This window comes from Muntiacus reevesi, chromosome 16 (genome assembly GCF_963930625.1).
Source record: "Muntiacus reevesi chromosome 16, mMunRee1.1, whole genome shotgun sequence".
In the NCBI taxonomy this organism is placed as follows: domain Eukaryota; kingdom Metazoa; phylum Chordata; class Mammalia; order Artiodactyla; family Cervidae; genus Muntiacus; species Muntiacus reevesi.
The window spans coordinates 23,397,326-23,418,873 of NC_089264.1; the positions used below are offsets into that span (position 1 = coordinate 23,397,326).

The window sequence follows — 21,548 nt, forward strand, 5'->3', positions numbered from 1 at the left end:
CAAAGATGGGATTAGAACATCTGAATATAAGCGAGACTCTCACACCTTCTACTCTGAGTCTTGACAAGTCACAATCAGACCTCTATTTCTTCATCTATAAAATGGAGATAATAGTAGTGTCTGTTTTACTGTTCTATGAAATTGTTAAAATCAAGTGATAAGAAAGCGATTATCATTACACATGTTTAATTCTTGAAATGTCTATTATTTAAAGTTATTTGTCTATTCAAATCATTCTTTTTAGGGTAAGAAAAGGTTGTCTTTGATTTTTCAGAAGATAGAAATAACTTTTGTCCTCTTATTTTACCCTTAATAACTGAAATTACCATCTCTCAACAGATACAAATTAAAAAGCATTTAAAATCAGCTAGAGAGTTTTTCTTTACATTTAGAGAAGACAAAGGTAAGAGTTAATGAAATAATAAATATGACATCTCAAATTCAAGCAAATATCATTTTCTAGCTTCAAATGCAATACTGTAGACTTTTTACAAACTCAGCTGTCACTAATCAAAATTAGACATGAACACACATACACAGACCTACACATACACATTGTTGAGGAGTTGTGTAGCTTACTGTATATGAGCTCTATTCATTCATGTTGGTATTAGTTTTAGCTATGTAAAATATTCCATCATTTGCTCTTCTATGTTAAAAAAAAAGAACATTCCAAAGCAAAGTAATCTAAATATCTATTTCAAATTTTGTCTTTCACATCTTCTCTATTTCCAGGTAGACTAACACCTAAAGGGAAATATGTTTTGACCAGATAACATTTTCAGATTGCATATAGAGGTAGTCATTTTGTCCCTTGTAATATAGAATTCCTTTGGGGACTTAGATTTCTCCCAGGTGATGAGTTTATAACTCCATGAAGCCTATGTATATAACTGCTGAAGTACAAACCTCCTTCTTGGTATGTAGAAATGCAACTTATATTTTGTTATTTGCAGTAACGGATATTTGCATTGTAATTTAATCTTAGAAGTATTATAATTTTGTAGCTGAAGTAACTCTATTCAATAGACACTTTTCATAGACAGGAAACCAAGGCCCAAAGCAGTGAAGTGGCTCACGCAGTTACATCGTTAGCTGTCACAACTGCAGAATCTCTGTATCCTTCTACTTTCCATGGTGTCGTTTCTTGTAAGTCACTCTTCTAAACTAATGTCACCTGCTGGAGGAGAGTGTCTAGGGAGACCTTCCCTGTTCCCAAGGAAATGCCAGGAGAGCCAGGATTTCAAGTGGTGACAGTCTGAGCTCAGAGGAAAGCTGGGGGTGCCAATGGAGAGAGCGAAGGTGCTCTCCGCGGTGATTGCTGCCCCTGAGTGGAGCCCAGCGCTGCTCCTCCCAGGACTGAGGGTGTCTGTGGTTTGTCCCCTCCCCTAGACAAACCCAAGAGACTTGCTTGTAAAGTTTGCTGGAGGTGACCAGGGCCTGCGTGTGAAGCCTAAGCATCGGGTTTCCCTGGGAGATTTCAGGATCACAGAATCACATGTCTTCTCTGGGATCCGAGCAGAGCAGAGCTGGAGGGGTCTCGGGATGGTTGTCTTAGAGCCCCGGAGGACGGCCAGGTCACTCCTGTCCCTGAATATTCCCGTTCTTACAAATGTTAAAATCCAACCTTTGTCTTTTTATACCTCAAAGAGCTGACACAAACCTGGTACAGTATATAAAAAGTCCCCTTATAATAGAGCCCACAATTATGGGTCTTGTGAAGGAAAAATACCTGCAAACTCCCATAATTTCAAACCTGACACCCGGATGAATGGAGAAAATTTGCCTTGGGAGCCTCCGTCCATCTGTCAGCCAGAGCACCTTGGGTCCGCGGGTCCGTTTTGCAGATATTATTGCCTTCTGTTTAAGAGCCTCCCCAGCGCGGTGCTGCCTTCCCGTCCTCCCCACGGGGCCAGGTGGCTGCGACACCTGTCCACGCCGGGGCCTGCCGGGCCTGGCGCCCCCGCCCTGCCTCACAGATGGCCGGCGCCTGAGGAGAGTCCCCTGCGGCGCAGAGCGCTCGCCCGCTTATCCGCATGTTTTCTTCCTGTCAGAGATGAGATTCTCCTCTCATTCCCCAAATTCATTCCACCTACGAAAGAGAAGCATTCTCAAACCCTTTGAGTTTGCTATAATATTTTGTTAGCCTTAATTGAAAAAATACTTTAAACTTCAAATCCCTTTTTTAAGAGTTCCCACTAGTTCTAATGCGTTCACTTAAAATGAAATTTCCCTGTTTTCCTCTCCCAAAAGATTCTACTTTTAAGTGTATAATATCCTCAACGCCCCATTTCAGGCCTTATATTGTATAGTCTCTTTATTACTTGGCACTATTGACCGTTCCCCTTCTTTTTGAATATCCTAACTGCTTTTTCTGACGTGAAACAATTTTTTTTCTTTCCTTCTCGTGCAAAATTATCTGATTCCTCTTGAAATCTGTTCCACCAGGGGAAGGATTCCGTTTACCCCAGACACATAGAGACATAACCTTATTTTGATTTCACTGAACTGGCATACAGCCAACTAAACACAGTATTAATTATAGCACCACTAAGAAACAAGTTTATTGATTTATTTTTGGCTGTGCTGGGCCTTCATTGCCGTGTGGACTTTTCTCTAGCTGTGGAGAGCAGGGGCTACTCTTTTGTTGCAGAACACCGGAACTAGGGCACACAGGCTTCCGTAGTCGTGACCCGCACCCCGCCCCCCCCCAGGCTCTAGAGCGCAGGCTCGGTAGTTGTGGCGCATGGGCTTAGCCACTCTATGGCATGTGGGATCTTCCTGGGCCAGGGATTGAACCTGTGTCCCCTGCACTGGCAGGTGGATTCTTTACCACTGAACCACCTGGGAAGCTCCAGCAACATTTGTATACAGCACCTTGACATAACCTTACAGTTGTTTCATATATGTGTAGCTTGGGTATCAAAATAAAGTCTAAATTCTTCTAGGTAAAACATATTTTAAATTTTTCTTAGCTTCTATTAAAATAGACAAATGTTTGTTGAGGTGAAAGTCTCATTGGCTAGTAGCTTACTTATGCACTTCATATAGAAAAATCTTGAAATTATCAGACCAACGCAGATAGAAGAAATCATCATGAATACATCATCACGTAATAATTGTTTTCTTTGAATTGAGGAAAAAAAATTAACTGTATTTCATTTGGTTGTAAGTAAGCCAAAGTGACCTTTGCTGGGTCAAAGGGCAATGTGTTGTTATGACACTGATAATTAAAAGGAATCAATCCCTTATCTTTCATGAAAGTTCTGTTTTGATGGGAATATAGAAAGTGGTATCATATTTCACTATTTGTTGTTGTTATATTAATATACAAATATATTTTATTTATCCTTGTATAAATTTATAGTATACTATATTATATAATATTTTAACATATATTCATGTGTGAGGGAAAATTGAAATTTTCCACTTAAACTTTATTAATTCTTTGTTACTTCTTTTCAGACAAAGAAGATATAGGGTACAATATTGAGCAAAAGTTATTCTAGCCATTACTGACAAAGTACTACAAAAAAGGACCTTCTCACTATTTATAACATCCAGGTTTATGCACTTCCATCACATATAAATATAAGAAGTGGATCTGTATTCATTATAAGCTGTAATACAAAGTGGAGAAGCAGTTACAAGTCATAAATGAAAATTGACAACCACTTTATTTCAATGTATAATCTGTAAAAGTTTCTAAAAGTCTAAGGAATGGTCTTTATAGGAAGTGGCATTGCATGAAGACAATATAAAATAGTAGAAGCAATACATTCTAAGTTTTTGAAATATAAAATTATCTATTTTACCTTCAGTCCCATAAAGCAGTTAATCTAGTTTATGAAGTTATTGTCTAATAATGGTACTTTGAAGGTTTATAAAGAAACCATTCTGTTTCCTTAAAGAACTTAAAACCTTCTGAAGTTGTCTTTATGGTTAAAACTGGCTAAAAAATATGTTTTCTCAGATAGTTCAAAGGAAAACTTCAGCAGTGTCTCTGCCACAAGTGCATTCCACATACACAAATAGTAGAATTAGAGAAGGAATTTAACTAACTGGTGCCGTGATCTTTGAAACTCCCTCAAACTCATACATTTTCTAAGCTGTAAAATGTATGGATTCTATTACATTAGGGTATTTTTGAAAAGTTCTTTCCAGGTTTCAAGTTCTAGAATTTTAAGTTATCATCATTCAGTGTTTGTGCTAATTTAGAAGAAGCAAGATCAATCATCTTTAGTAGTGGATTTTCAGTGGACTTTAGACACAAACTTGGTAGGGGAGAAGGTAGATGGGGAAGTAGTTTTGAAACAGAGCAGAACGCTATGGTCCTTACTCCCCCACCCCTACCCCCTGGCCTGCCTTTTGTCTGTGGATAAACTTTAACCAAACAATAAGTTCAATCAGAGAAGTGAGAACATGAAGACACAAAGAAAAGCAGTCCAATAAAACTAAATAATAACAGTCCAGTCATTAAGCATAGTTAAGGACCTCTAGTTCCTCCTCAAGGGCCATAGATAATATTCTGAGCCATATCCTGTGAGCTGTCTTATAGATACTGAAACCCCCACCAGGTAGGAGAAGTTAATTGCATTATGACCAGATTGTAGCCATGATGTGAGGTGCCACACTCTTGAGAACTGGCCTCAAAGAAATCAGAACAAACTGAGCCTGGAACTGAAGATTACCTGTACTTAAAACAGTCAAGATGACACTGCTCAGACCACCAATGACCAATTTCAAGATGACTGTAAGAGTCAGCCGTGCTGTTTCTGCGTATAGCACATTTCTTCCATCTATAAAAGCACTTCCCCATTGATTGTCAGAGTCGACCTTTGGATAGGAGTCCACCTTCCCCTCACTGTGGGTTGCCAGCATCTGAGATAAAGCAAACTTTCCACCAACCTTGCGTCTTTATTGGCTTTTGAGCGGCAAGCCACTGGACCCCCTTACTTCTGGTTACAGTTGCTCATTATGAGGATGGATGAAATTCTAACTCTCAGAGATGATTTGCGAGTTACCTATAAATGTAATTACAAAACATGTTAAGAAGATTGGAGTCAATGACTTGATCATTTGAAAACAGGAGAAAATATGATACCTGGTTTCTAGCCATAAACTGAATTCTCAAAGTTCTTATTTCATAATTAAAACAGTGATTGTCATTAAAATCCCAATAATGCTTCATTCTTTCATAATGTAGAAAGCTGGTGCTTTGCATCCCTTCTGCTCTCTCAGCGTAAGCATAATGTTATAGGAACTAAAGAGTCTCTTGATAAAGAGGAAAGAGGAGAGTGAAAAAGCTGGCTTGAAACTCAACATTCAAATGCTAAGATCATGGCATCCAGTCCCATCACTTCATGGCAAATAGATTGAAGTCCTTGTAGTCAGTCAATCTTAAAGGAAATCAACCCTGAATATTCATTGGAAGAACTGATGATGAAGCTCTAGTACATTGGCTACCTGATGTGAAGAGCTGACTCATTGGAAAACACCCTGATTCTGGGAAAGACTGAGAACAGGAAGAGAAGGGGGAAGCAGATGATGAGATGGTTAGATAGCATCACCGGCTCAATGGACATGAATTTGAGCAAATTTCAGGGGATAGTGGAGGACAGAGGACCCTAACATGCAGCAGTCCATGGGTTCACAAAGAGTCACTTAGTGACTTAATGACTTAACAGCTCAAATATCTCAATCTTACTATGTTAATTATGTGGTAGAAATTTGTGGCTAGAAATTTGCCTACTAGTTTGCCTCAAACTATACATGTGAACTTACTGATTTCACATGACAACTTCAAGAGGGCCAACGACATTGGTAAACATAAAAATGGGAGCTTTTAGTTCAAGCTCAACTAGTGTCTTCTCATTCTCTGCCCTCCTCATTCCCCAATCATGCTTTCTACAGTTGAATTTCCTTTTGGTCTCTTCCCATTGCTGCAAACAGACTTATAGGTAAAGTCCCATGTCTCTGGGTTGGTATTCAAAGTTTTTTATAATCTGGTCTCCAGAATTTTACGAGATACATCCACCATGTCTTGTCATAGCAATAGCAGTTCAGCCAAACAGAACTCTTTGCCATGCCCTCAAATCCCTCTCATTCCCCCATTTCACACCTTCACTCATGTTCTTTCTTCTTTCAGCGTGAACATGTTACTCACTCTTCAAGCTCCAGCCCCTGTCAACTCTCTCATGAAGTATTCCTTACTCATGCCAGAAGAGCGGTCATCTTTGATAAATTCTTGCCTTAACTTTTTCTTGCCCCACAGTTTTCAAATTTTTAGCTGGAAACACTGTTAAGAAATACATTTTGCATTGACACACATTTCATTCAGACATACACACCACATACACACACACACACACACACACACTCCTAAGCAAAAGCTTCATGAAACAATACCTACTCTCATTATTTACAAAATTACACTACAATATTGTAAAGTAATCAGCCTCCAACTAATAAAAATAAATGAGAAAAAAAAAGAATTTTTCAAACTTCAAAAAAAAAAAAACCTACTCTAATGTTGTCTGTTTTCTCTTTCATTTGGGGAAAAAGCTTTGACTGGAATGCATTAAATAGATTTAAATTTCTCTTTAATTGTTAATAACCCAAAGTTTGAGAAACACTGTTATACACATCTCAGAGTATTCTTTGTTATTTATTGGGTACAGACATATTCCCTACCATATTAAAAGCTCCTTAAGTGTGATACTGTTTGGTACACATAAAGTCTTCCACTGTATTTAACTGTGCTTTTCATATTAGCTACCAGTAAGTGTGCGGAAGCAAAAAGGAAAGAAGGAAGGAAAGAATGAAGTAAGGAAGGGAGAAAAGAAATATGAAAAATATCTCTGGAGTTGTGGATTATACTCAGAAATTAAGGCTGTTTTCTATTTAGTAAGTCAAAGATAGAAATCATTCAAGCTATTTACAGATAAAGTTCCCATCCAAGTAGCATATGCTTCTTTGAATAACTTCTTCTTCAATCTCAATTTAAACTTAGAAGTTAGTATTATATCATGGACTCTAGAACAAAAAGAAAGATAGCAAAAACAATGACTAATTAATAGAGCGAAGGTAACTTCATATGTGCTGTGTTCCTTTCATCTGCTAGATATTGCAAGGCAGGAGGGGAGGGAAGTAAGACCAAGGGTGTGAATGTATCTCCACAGGTGAAAAAACCTTTGATTTGGTTTAGGTAAAGCCTGTGAAAAGGCAATGTTGCTGTTCCTGTGTGCGCAGAACACGTCAGTATATGCTGAACACGTCAAGCAATTTCTGTGAGCTCTTTGTAAACAAAGACAGAGCTAAGCACTGACTCTCTCAAGCCCCTCAAATCTACAAAATGAAGCGTGAAGAACACTCTTATCTCATGACATCTCAAATATTGCTTTTCACTGACTTTCAAGATTAGTGTTTTTTCCTCAAATTCAAAGAGGAAAATTTTGGACGAAATTTAAATTTGACAAGTTATCCAAATGACATGCATACCCAATTTGACTGGAGTTTGAACATAAATTTTTGTTATTCAGAGTGCACCCTCTTATCAACATGTGTTTCTCTGAGTCTATATACAACTAACCTTTGAACAAAATGTGTTTGAACTACTTGGATCCACTTATATGATTGTATGTTTGTGTGTATATGTACTCACTCATGTCCCACTCTTTGTGACTCCATGAACTGTAGCTCCACCAGGCTCCTCTGTCCATGGGATTTTCCAGGCAAGCATACCGGAGTGGGTTGCCATTTCCCTCTCCAGGGGATCTTCCCGACCAAGGGATCAAACTCATATCTCTTGTGTCTTCTTCACTGGCAGGCAGATTATTTACCACTGTGCCACCTGGGAAACCCCATATGCTTGTATAAATGTTAAAAAATTACAATAATATTATGTGAAGTAAATCTTTCCATAGATCACTGAGAAGTCCTACATGCTTCCCTTTAAAAAATAATATTGCAATGGAAGTTTTAAGAGTTATTGTAAGACAGTGACTTTCTATTGCCAAAAAATAATTATTAAAAATAAATATATAATATATATAACATGGTATAGTCTTCACTTCTGTGCTTTTGATTATTACAGCTGAGAAAAATAAATCATTTTAAAAGGCAGATTTATGGGGCTCTATCGCCAAGAATTTAGGCTTGTAACAATTATTGAATTTTTTAATCTATTGTCTACTAATATATTCCCAAGAGACAATAAATTTACATATATAGTTAGACACACACACATATATCTATATCTATATATAGAGAGAGAGAAAAGGGGAGGAGAGAAAGAAAAGAGAATGTATGTCCCAGGTAGAAATGAATTAATACTGAGATTTTAGTATTTAGTAACAATAACTTGCTGTAAAAACACTTGGTAAAATATTCACTGTCCAGAGAGTATTTGTTTAATTATTTCACCTGACAATGTTACTTTAGTTGCCTTAATTAAGTGTCAAACTTACACATGTATTCCTCACTAGTTTTGTAAGATATTATTTTCTTTCAGAACCACAGACTGCTCCTGCAACCATCTTAAAAATTCATGCCATCAGTGAGAAGCTGATGGAGTTAATGAATGAATACTGAACTCAAGGTTGAGTTCTTTTACAATTAGAAAATTAATTCCAAAACCATACATACAGTTTATTTTGTTTAAATATATTATAATGTTGATTGGCAAAATAAATGTAAATTTTAATGAAACTACTTTAACACAATTTATTTTTTTCTGAAGAACCAACTACATCCGTTTCACTATCAACAACTTCTGAAAGAATCACAACGTTGCCAGCAATAAACTCAGCAACATCACCAAATGTTGAGAAATCAGCAGTTGAAACATCTACTAAAGGTAGGATTAATTTTTCATGGAATTTATTCTAACTTAAACAATAAAATTATCACCCATATAATTTAATCATAGGAAAATAATTTGGGAATCTTGTATCTATGGTATGAAAGTCTGGGTTATATCCCTATTTTGAAATGTATGTGTTATTTTGGGTTGAATACAGAACTCTGAGATCATAGTGGACTTCTTTTTTTGGATCACTTTTTGTTTGAGAATGATCTTATTGTAAGGGTTATGCATACAAAGTTTATTTTTAGAGAATAAAGAATTATCATTTCTCAGTCACAAAAATATCTTTCTAACTATTCCAGTTCCCCCACTTAAGCAGCACAGCTTACATGGTGGAACTGTATTAATAATAGACTGATTTTATTAGTTACATTGGGCTGATAGTAGATTTAATCAGTAAATTTCAGTAGCAGTGTCATCATTATGGTTACTGGACTGAGTGACACCTGTATCATGTTTTATGGCTCTTGGTATTAAAGAGAATCACCTTATCATCTATGAAAAATAAAATGAGCCATTAGTATCATTCAGCTAAAAACTCAAGAGATTATTAACCCAGCACATAATGCATTTCCCATCCTGAAAAAAACATAAAATGAGGCATATCATTCAGGTCCAGTAATCAGTGGAGCAGGGGAAATATAAGTGTTTGTTGATTACCTATGGGCAGAAATATGATTAGCATGCTAGGTCACAGAAAGACCTAAAAATCATGTACCCTAATGAACTGAAATCTCCACTACTGTCTTTCTTGCCCTCCTATTCCTCATTTAACTTCCATTCGAAGACATACAGAAGATTGATAAGGGCTAGTTCACTGGACTTGAATGTGATGTTGATACTCAAGAGAAAAGGAGTATTGTGAATATAGTTCATTGTTTCCAAACTGTCTAATTCTAATGTGAAACCAAACCAACCCTTAGAACTTCTTTACCAAACTAAGAGAGAGCATTACATTGCACCTTGAGAGCAGCACAGGGGATTTATTCTCAAAATGTGGTACAATCTGCATTACCAACTAGGGGAAACTCCAAATGACCGTCAGGGAGCCAGGGACCATGAGACCTTCAACCAACACTCCACAGGTTGAATTATTTCATTGCCTATTTTAATTTTTACAAAGCACATCTCTTTCTCTTTCTCTCTCTCTCTCTCTATATATATATAAATGTGTATATTTTTATATAAAAGTATATAATATACTATCACTATCTCCCTTCAATCTCTGTGAGTTGCCAAACGAGTCCTTAGCATAAAATTATTTGATTTTAATAAAACATATTACTTTTGCAAGCAATAGTGTGAAAATGCTAGTCACTCAGTCATATCCAACTCTTTGCAGTGCCATGGACTATACCCCACCAGGCTCCTCTGCCCAGGCTAGGATACTGGAGTGGGTAGCCATTCCCTTCTCCAGGAATCTTCCTGACCCAGGGATCAAACCTGCACCTCCCACATTGCAGACAGATTCTTTCCCATCTGAGTCACCAGGAAAGCCCTTGTAATCAATCATATCCCCCCAAAAGAACCAGAAAACAGAGAATACAAGTGTGGATGTTGCATGAAGCCCCAAAGAGTTAAAGTTCCACAGTTTTTGTTAACTACTTGGAACATATGCTTTCTAAGTGGGAAGATCCCTACCCTGCCTACAATGGTCTATGATGAATAACACTGTCTAAATAATAACACAAGTCCTGACCACTATGGTAAATGATCATGAAAGGGTGGAGGTGGAGGTTTCACTGAAAAAATCCGGAATTGTAATTTGTGATACCAAGAATTCATCTTCCCTTTTTCACTTGAAAGAGAAACTGTACCTACTCTTGTGAAACATAATGGGGAAGACCTTTACATCAGCTTTACCTTTGGTGGCTCCTGTCGAGGGACACTTGATAGAACAGTTGAAATCATGTGTACACACACACACACACATTTCTCCTAATTCCTTTCGAGGGACATTTTTACTGTTTTATATTACCTATGTAAAAAAACTAAACTAATCTGTCTCTGTTTTTCAAAAGTCGTCTAAGTAAGTTCTAAATTATTCACATCCAATTATTAAAATGGTAATAGACCAGAATAGTTTTTCTTTTTTTAAATTTTCATTATAAAGATGTCCATATGTACCCACAAATAAAGAATACTGTAATTCATCTCAGAATCAATAATCATCAAGCTTTTACCCCATTTGCTTCATTTTTCTTTTTCTTTCTCCTTCTTTCCATCCTCCCTCCGTCCCTTCTTTCCCTCTTTCCTGCTTTGTACCTTCCTCTTTTCCTTCCTTCCTGCTTATTTTCTTCCTTTATTCTCTCTCTCTGTGTTTTACTTTTGGATTTTTTTTTAATATAAATTTGTTTATTTTAATTGGCAGCTAATTACTTTACAATATTGTAGTGGTTTTGCCATCAGACTTTATGCCATTTTACTTCTGCACACTAAGAGTGCATCACAAAAAATAACAATAATTTATTACAAATAATAAATAATTTATTACATTATCAAATTTTCCAAATTAATAACAATAAATTAGTATCATTTAAAATCCATTTCACAGGGCTTTAAGGGTTAAAATCTAGTAACCATAAATAGAACAGTGGGAGAAAGAAGGAAATGAGCACATTCTGGGGTCATGATGAATGAATGATCATGGAGAAGAATGATGAAGAATGATGGTGGAGAAGAGATGAAAAAGGAAAGACAGCTTCTGATGTCCACAAACCCCCTGGATCCAGGATGAGAAACAGAGAGTCTGGCATGGTGGAAGAGATGGGTGAAGACATCAGGCAGTCGGGGGTCCATTGCACTTGAAGGAAAATGAGGGAGAAACAGTGGAGAAGAGAAAGGAACTCCTTATCTGATTTACTTGATCACCACTTATATATTAAAGGCATAAGTTAGTTGGACTTAATATATGGATATTGCCTGTGTTCCTAAAAACAATATATTTAATACACAGATGAGGAATATACATCAGAAGGACTGATGCTGAAGCTGAAGCTCCAATACTTTGGCCACCTGATGTGAAGAGCCGACTCATTGGAAAAGACATGCTGGAAAAGATTGAAGGCAAAAGGAGCAGGGGGCAACTGAGGATGAGATGGTTAGATAGCATCCGTGACCCAGTGGACATGAATTTGAGCAAACTTTGGTAACTAGGGAAGGGCAGAGAAGCCTGGTGTACTACTGTCCATGCAGTCTCAAAGAGTGGGACAAAACTTAGTGAATAAACAACAAAGAACACCATGAAAAATTTGCCTCAAATTCTCATACTCTAACCAGTGTATCAGGATATATGGCTTTCTCTTTTCAGGTTTGTGAGGAATTTTATATGTTGTGTTGTCTCATTCTTCAAAGTAACCACTTTTAAATTATATAATAATACCATAAAAATATATCTATAGTGAAATCATTTTTATTCCCCATTCCTCATGGCCACCAAGGTCATTTTAGACATAAAGGATTTACCAAAAAATACAACATGGAGAAATATTTTTATTTTCATTTTAAGTTGTCCCAGTCAGATTTTCTTCTTAAAGATCAAAAGATAGTTGATTTAAGCGTTCATGTTTATCTAAAATATGTACATTTTTCTCCTTCTGACAATGGCAGAAATTCTATCATCAGAAAAATGGTAAATGTGCAGCCAAGATGGGAATCCTTGCAGTGCCGTAGTCACGGTGGCACAGGTGCTGGTAGAACTTTGCCCAGAACAGGCTTGTTTTCAGAAGTTTACTCAATTAGAGAGATGGGATTTGATCTATCTCTAGATGTGTATCACATGCTCTGCCCTTTTTGTTCAAAGGCCAATTGTCCAGAGTTAAAATCAACATTTGGTCAACAATGAATGTCATCATTATAAAAGGAACTTTTAAAAATAAACCTGCAATTTCATTATTAAAATGTTACTATTATTCAACATTTTAAAAACATTTTATAGTCAGATATATAAACTGAATCATTGTGCAGAAATAAAAATTCTCAGCACAGATACTTGCCTTGAGAACCCCATGAACAGTAAGAAAAGGCAAAAAGATAGAATACTGAATGATGAACTCCCCAGGTTGGTAGGTGCCCAATATGCTACTGAAGATTGATGGAAAAATAACTCCAGAAAGCATGAAGAGATGGAACCAAAGCAAAAACAACACACATTTGTGGATGTGACTGGTTATGGAAGCAAAGTCCAATGCTGTAAAGAGCAATATTGCATGGGAACATGGAATGTTAGATCCATGAATCAAGGCAAATTGAAAGTGGTCGAATAGGAGATGGCAAGAGTGAAATACACATTTTAGGAATCAGTGAACCAAAATTGACTGGAATGGGTGAATTTAACTCAGATGACCATTTTATCTACTACTATGGGCTAGAATCCCTTAGAAGAAATGGAGTAGCCCTCATAGTCAACAAAAGAGTCTGAAATGCAATACTTGGATGCAATCTCAAAAATGACAGAATAATCTGTTCGTTTCCAAGGCACACCATTCAATATGACAGTAATCCAAGTCTATGCCCCGACCAGTAATGTTGAAGAAGCTGAAGTTGAATGGTTCTATGAAGACCTACAAGAACTTCTAGAACTAACACCCAAAAAGGTGTCTTTCATTATAGGTGACTGGAATGCAAAAGTAGGAAGTCAAGTAACACCTGGAGTAACGGGCAAATTTGGCCTTGGAGTATAGAGTTTTGCCAAGAGAGTGCACTGGTCATAGCAAACACCCTCTTCCAACAACACAAGAGAAGACTTGTGTTCAACACAAGAAGACTTGTCCACACATGGACATCACCAGATGGTCAATACAGAAATCAGATTGATTATATTCTTTGCAGCCAAAGATGGAGAAGTTCTATACAGTCAGCAAAAACAAGACAGGGAGCTTACTATGACTCAGATCATGAACTCCTTATTGCCAAATTCAGACTTAAACTGAAGAAAGTAGGGAAAACCACTAGACCATTCAGGTATGACATAAATCAAATCCCTTATGATTACACAGTATATGTGAGAAATAGATTCAAGGGATTAGATCTGATAGACAGAGTGCCTGATTAACTATGGACAGAGGTTCGTGACATTGTACAGGAGGCAGGGATCAAGACCATCCCCAATAAAAAGAAGTGTAAAAAGGCAAAATGGCTGTCTGAGGAGGACTTACAAATAGCTGTGAAAACAAGAGAAGCAATAGGCAAAGGAGAAAAGGAAAGATATATCCATTTGAATTCCGAGTTCCAAAGAACAGCAAGGAGAGATAAGAAAGCATTCCTTAGTGATCAATGCAAAGAAATAGAGGAAAACAATAGAATGGGAAAGACTAGAGATCTCTTCAGAAAATTAGAGATACCAAGGGAACATTTCATGCAAAGATGGGCAGAATAAAGGACAGAAATGTCATGGACCTAACAGAAGTAGCAGATATCAAGAAGAGGTGGCAAGAATACACAGAAGAACTATACAAAAGTTTGCCCAGTATCTATAGGAAGATTTTCACTTTCAAATTAGACTTACTTTTATTTACTGCTTGACCAGCAAGATGAAATTGCAACTAATAATAACATTATCTATCTTATCAAATTAGGAACCTCCAGCAAGGAAGCCACACAAATGCCTCACCTATCAACACCGTCTCCAGTAACCCCAAAAGCCGAAGGTGATGGTGAGTAATAGCCATTTGTCTTGCCACCAGTTTTCTTTTATCGTTCACATACCATACTATTCAGTATTCCATTCAGTGCATTTTAGTATATTTACAAGCTTGTGTAATCACCGGGAACATTTTCATCACCCCTAAAATAACTCTAAATCTATCACAATCACTCCCCATTCCACCCTTCCTTTAGTCCCTGGCAACCATTACCCTACTTTCTACTTTTACAGATTGACCTATTCTAGAAGTTTCATATAAATGGAATCATATAACATATGATCTTTTGTGTCTGGCTCCTTTCAGTTACTATAATGTTCCTAGGTTCATCCATGCTATAACATGTATCTGTAGTTCATACTTTTTTATGACTAACTAGATTTCATTGTGTAAACAGATCACATTTTCTTTATTTATTAGTTGATGGACATTTGGATTATTTCTACTTTTAACCTATTGTAAATAACGATGCTAAGAACATTTATGTACATGTTTTTGTGTGATCATGTGTTTTCATTTCTTGGGTATTGTCCAAATTTAATAAACAAAACTTGAATATTTTAAATAGAGTTGATGGGCCAGAAGAGGGCCCTCTTCTGGGTCAATAGCAGAGCCCAACAGGAAGAAAGACCATCTTCTTTCCTGGCAATTACTCAATGAAAAGCCATACACTTTTGTTTACTATAGCCATTCTCACTTCTTCTTCTTCTCTATAAAACTGTTGTTTCCTCGCTGTGTGGTAACTTGCATGTGGCTCACCAGGGTCGCAGACTCTGAATTGCAGTTCCTTTCTGATCCCAAATAAATGCATCTTCGCTTGAGAAATATCTGGTAGTCCATTTGTTTCAGGTCAACAATGAACAGCTTGATGTGTAATTGTGGAGTCACGTGGTAACACTATGTATAACTCTGAGGAACTGATTTCCAGAGCAACTGCATTATATTAATTCCCACCAGGAATGAACAAGGGTATCAGTTCTTCATTTTCTAGCCAATACTGTTGTCTCTCTTTTTTGTCATACCTGTTCAAGTGAGAGTGAAATATTACCTCACTGTGGTCTTGATTCACATTTTCCTAAGGACTGATAATGTTGAGTATCTTAGATGCTCATGGACCATTTATATACCTTGTTTCAAGAAGTTTCAGCTCTGTTTGATTCTTCACTATATTTTCCAGCTCTTTATTAAACTTCTCACTGTGATTCACTCCTGAGTTCATTGAGCTTGTCGTTCTTCTCCCAAGTTCACTGACCATCTTCATTATCATTACCTTGAGTTCCTTATAATGTAAATTGCTTATCTCCACTTAATATCTTTAGTTGTGGAAAATCTTTTCTGCTAGCCATTCAGAGATGGTTTCACTGTAAATAGTTGTAATTTCACTGTACCTGTAGACAGAGATGAGCTCAGGATCTTCCTAATCATCATCTTGTTCACACCTTAGGTTGTATTATCATTTTTAAAGATTATTTTAAAATTATTATTTAAACAGAATGAGTTTCAGAGAGGTTAAATGACTTAAAAGTGCAAATTCAAAACAATTTAGAATTTGAAAGTTAGTCTTTTAATTTCAAATTTTTTTCTCCATTGAACTAATTCATAGTCAAATATTATCTGATGAATAAGTATTATTTGACCTCAGCTATTACACTTGGATATTAAATAATGAGCCTTTCAGGTGTTAGCTGCTTATATAGCTTACTTTTCTTACAACACTAAATAGTCACATAATTTTATAACTTTTTCTTTTCTGTTTTTAGTACATATTCTGATTCTTTCCCTGCTTATAGGATTCTTTTCCCCTTGGGTGAGATTGCTAGCCTGCTATGAATGGTTATTTTAGGTTGCTTCTTTAAGTGGATAACATGTATACACATACATAAATACACACAACAAACTTATTAGAATTGTGTTTCTAAAAGGGTAAATACGTCCAAGTAAAAGGTGATATTCCTGGGCATTGTGTAGAAATAGTAGTAGCATATCAATTTCATAATAATGAAAGGTCTTATTATTTCTGCCTACTGTGATCTTGTTCATCTGACTTTCAGTGTGGACAGACAAGGTCTGAGTTTAGGACCCTCATTATTAAGGCAATAGTTGTCTAAAATTGTTTGTAATTAGCAGAAACATTTCCTCATAAAATCTTTTGAGAAAGTCCAAAATGTGAATATATCAAACAAATAGAATTTGAGCTGCTGTGTTTGAAGCCGTGTAGTTGTGGTAAGTACAGAGTGGACTGCTAGCTATTTTTCTCTCTTACCATCAAAGACAGCCTGCAAGGCTTCCCTACAGAGCCCTTCAGGCTTTAGTGGTACAGTTAAAATTTACTGAGGTAGTCATCATTTTGTTTACTTAAGTTCTATTTATAGTAAAATAAAAAATGAATGTGTTCTGCAACTGGAAAGCAAAGCAACTCTTTTTCACCCGTCACCTGACCTGGGAATGACCTCATTGGTAATCACGAATTAGAGTCTTCCAAAGGGGCAGCTCAAGTGCTGAGAAACTTTTAATGTCCTCATAAACATGATTGCTGATTTTTCATATGTAATACTTTATGAGTAAACAATATCAATAGATAAGAAAAAATAAAGAAGAAACTCCTACTAGTATTTGCTATGGCTCTAAGAAACACTGTTAAAATAGAGTTTAAGGAAATAGAAAGTCAATATCTATTTGTCAGTGAAGTCTCTAAGAAAGAACGAAGAGATGAGAAAATTACGACATTGCTCCAAGGTCCCCAAATATCTCAGCCCTCTTGAGTTGGGTGGTGCGCTGTATGTGCTTGGTCGCTCAGTCGTGTCCAACTCTTTGTGACCCCACGGACTGTAGCCCGCCAGGCTCCTCTGTCCATGGAATTCTCCAGGCAGGAATACTGGAGAGGGTTGCCATGCCCTCCTCCAGGGGATCTTCTCAACCCAGGGATCGAACCCAGGTCTCCCACATTACAGGCAGATTCTTTGCCATCTGAGCCACCAGGGAAGCATACAATGCAAACAGCCACTCTAAGTACAGATAAAAGTTTACTCCTAACCCAGGATCAGTCTCAAGTTCCTATAAGCACTTACCTTGCTAAACTGGGTTAGAGAATAGATAGATCTGGAGATGCCTAAACACCCCATTAGGCCAGTCCTAAGCAATAGGGAGCTCTCAGCCATCTGCTCAGCCTACTTTTCTAGGGTTACTCTAGGTGGTACTTGATGGTTTGGCAAGAGACGTGCTAAACACACCATTCAAATAGACCCTTAATGCCTACCTTAGTCCAGCCTCTAAATAATATGGACAAGAAAAAGGAAATGTAATATAAAGAGACGTTCTCCTCTCCCTGTGTTCCCCTGGAGGCTGCATGCATTGCTTCCTCGCCACCACCCTGTGCTCCTCCGGAATCTTTGGGGACCCATCAGAGTCTCATTTCGTTATTTGAGTTCCTCTTCTTTTGGCATGGGTGTTGGAGGACATGCCATCTTACTTTTTCTCTGAATTGTTCAGATATCTGGACAACACTCCACATCTTTTTTCCCCTTGGACTTGGTATTTTCACTTATTTTCATTCTGAGATATTCCTTTCCACTCCAAGGGAGGTGTTCTGAAGAGACTGAGCAAAACCTCAAGAAACTTCTTTTCCAGCCTTCGTCACTGCTTTGGCATTTCTCCCTAAGACCACTGGTATACACATTTAGGCTCCTCAGCACCCGTTTATGGGCTCCTCAATGTTACCTCAGAAATCACTTAAATGAATCACGATCAATTAGTTTATCCCAGACTACCCTCGTTGTTACGGGTACAGAGTTTCTATGGGGCAATAGTCCATAAAATGATCTGTGAAAATGGAGTGGCTTGGGTAATTATTTTAGAAAATGCTACCATCTTAGGGTTTTACAGTGTATAATAGCATTTATAAAAATTCTTGGTAATCCATTTGATGTTTTTAAAAAATCTATGCAGCTCCTAATAGTTAGACTATAGAAGCATTTTTTAACATAAACAAAACATACCAGAGTACTAGTATTCTATAGCATATGTTTCAGTAAATGTTAACTGTCGAAAATTCATTGATCCCATATTCTATTTCTGAAGACAATGTGACCACACAAAATGTTTTGTGCATTGGATACTGTAAGACAAATTATGTAATTTCAAAGGAATAAAGCTGCTTAATCCCCTTCCTTGCGCAAGTTAACTCCATAAATCCTCTCTCTCAAGTCAGTCTGCTATAAACACACCTTAAATTCCTAATAAGATTAATGTCCACATTTATTGTTTACTTCCCCAGATTTAATCCCCCAAAATATACAGAATGAATCTCACATTGATAATACCAACACAGATTATAAAACAGCCCATATTCCTCACACTCATTCTACTTAGTTCTAGTCAATGGTCTAACATAAGACTCTGGTTGGAGTCAAAGTCTCTTCTCTATGCCTACCCTCTAGTACTGATAAGACTTTCTCAAGTATCTGTTACATTAGATTCTCTTTATCTCTAGTTAATTATTGTATAACAATTTCTTATATTTTGTCTTCCATGCATTCCACATATTGTTGTTGTTGTTGTTCAGTTGCTAAGTCATCTCTGACTCTTTGTAACCCCATGGAATGCAGCATGCCAAGCTCCTCTGTCCTCCACTCTCTCCCTGAGTTTGCTCAAACTCATGCCCATTGAGTCAATAATGCCATCTAACCATCTCATCTTCTGTCGTCCCCTTCACTTTCTCCCCTCAACCTTTCCCAACATCAAGATCTTTTCCAATGAGATGGCTCTTCGCATCAGGTGGCCAAAGTTTGTAGCTTAAGCTTCAGCAACAGTTCTCCAATGAATATTCAAGGATGATTTCCTTTAAGATTAACTGGTTTGATTGTGTGTACAAGGGACTCTCAAGAATCTTCTCCAGCACCACAATTCAAAACATCAATTTTTTGGCTCTTGGTCTTCTTTGTGGTCAAACTTTCACATTCATATATGACTACTGGGAAAACCATAGCTTTCACTATATGGATCTTTGTCATCACAGTGATGTCTCTACTTTTTAATACTCTGTCTAGGTTTGTTATAGTTTTCCTTCCAAGAAGCAAGCATTTTTAAATTTTCATGGCTGCAGTCACCATCTGCAGTGATTTTGGAACCCAAGATATGAAATCTGCTACTGCTTCCACTTTTCCCCCTTCTATTTGCCATGAAGTGGTGGAACCACAGGCCATGTTCTTCCTTTTTGAATGCTGAGTTTTAAGCCAGTTTTTTTCATTCTCCTCCTTCACCCTCATCAAGGGGTCCTTTAGTTTCTCCTTTCTTTCTGTCAATAGAGTTATATCATATGCATATCTAAGGTTATTGATATTTCTCCCAGCAATCTTGACTCCAGCTTGTGATTCATCCAGTCTGGCATTTCTAATGATGTACTCTGCATATAAGCTAAATAAACAGGGTGACAATATGCAACCTGATGTATTCTTTCCCAATTTGAAACCAGTCTGTTGTTCTATGTCTGGTTCTCACTATTGCTTCTTGACTTCATACAGCTTTCTCAGGAGACGTGTCTGGTGGTCTGGTATTCCCATCTCTTTAAGAATTTTCCAGTTTGTTGCGACAGACAAAGTCAAAAGACTTTCTCGTAGTCAATGAGGTAGAAGTAGCTGTTTTTCTGGAATTCTGTTGCTTCCTCCATCTCCATGATCCAGCAGATGTTGGCAATTTGATCTCTGCTTCCTCTCCCTTTTCTAAACCCAACTTGTACATTTAGAAGTTCTTGGTTCTCGTACTGCTGAAGCCTAGCTTGAGCATGAATTTGCTAACATGAGAAATGAGTTCAATTGTATAGCAGTTTGGACATTCTTTGGAATTTCCCTTCTTTGGGATTGGAATGAAAACTGACCTTTCCTAGACCTATGGCCCCTGCTGAGTTTTCCAAATTTGCTGACATATTGAGTGTAGCACTTTAATAGAATCATCTTTTAGGATTTGAAATAGCTCAGCTAAAATTCCATCACCTCCACTAGCTTCTTAGTGATGCTTCCTAAGGCCCACCTGACTTTGGACTCCAGGATATCTGGCTCTAGGTGAGTGATCACACCATTGTGCTTATCTGGGTCATTAAGACCTTTTTTGTATAGTTCTTCTGTATTCTTGCCACCAATTCTTAATATCTTCTGCTTCTGTTAGGTCCCTACCATTTCTGTCATTTATTATGCCCATCTTTGCATGAAATATTCCTTTGATAGCTCTAATTTTCTTGGAGAGATCTCTAGTCTTTCCCATTCTATCATTTTCCTCTATTTCTTTGCATTATTCACTTATGAAGGCCTTGTCTCTCCTTGCTTTTCCCCAGAAATCCGCATTCAGTTGGATATATCTTTCCCTTTCTCCTTTGTCTTTCACTATCTTCTTTCCTCAGCTATTTGTAAGGCCTCCTCAGACAACCACTTTGCCTTCTTACATTTCTTTTTCTTGAAGATGGTTATGGTCACTACCTCCTGTACAATGTTATGAACCTCTGTCCATAGTTCTTCAGGCACTCTACCACATCTAATCCCTTGAATCGATTTGTCACCTTCATTGTATAATTGTAAGGGATTTGATTAGGCCAAACCTGAATGGCCTAGTGGTTTACCCTACTTTCTTCAATTTAAGTCTGAATTTTGCAATAAGAAATTCATGATCTGAGCCACAGTTAGCTCCCAGTCTTGTTTTTGCTGACTGTATAGAGCTTCTTCATCTTTGGCTGCAAAGAATATAATCAGTCTGATTTTGGTGTTGACCTTCTGGTGATGTCCATGTTAGAGTCATCTCTTGTGTTGTTGGAAGAGGGTGACCAGTGTGTTCTCTTGGCAAAACTCTGTTAGCATTTGCTCTGCTTCATTTTGCACTCCAAGGCCTAACTTGCCTGTTACTCCAGGCTATCTCTTGACTTCCTACTTTTGCATTCCAATCCCTTATGATGAAAAGGACATCTTTTGCTGGTGATAGTTCTAGACAGTTTTGTAGGTCTTCATAGAACCATTCAACTTCAGCTTCTTTGGTATTAGTTGTTGGTGAATAGACTT

At 37.3% G+C, this 21,548-nt stretch overlaps 1 protein-coding gene across 3 annotated transcripts in view; it reads left to right on the forward strand.

The window, feature by feature from the left end:
* EMCN (endomucin) overlaps window positions 1–21,548 on the forward strand; it is a 118,549-nt gene that overhangs the window by 30,497 nt on the left and 66,504 nt on the right. For 2 of the 3 annotated variants that reach the window (XM_065907278.1, XM_065907277.1), the window contains exons 2-3: window positions 8,741–8,857; window positions 14,443–14,520. In XM_065907278.1, coding sequence (XP_065763350.1) covers window positions 8,741–8,857; window positions 14,443–14,520 — 195 coding nt within the window. The remainder of the gene's footprint in view (window positions 1–8,740; window positions 8,858–14,442; window positions 14,521–21,548) is intronic. The other variant, XM_065907279.1, reaches the window with a different exon arrangement.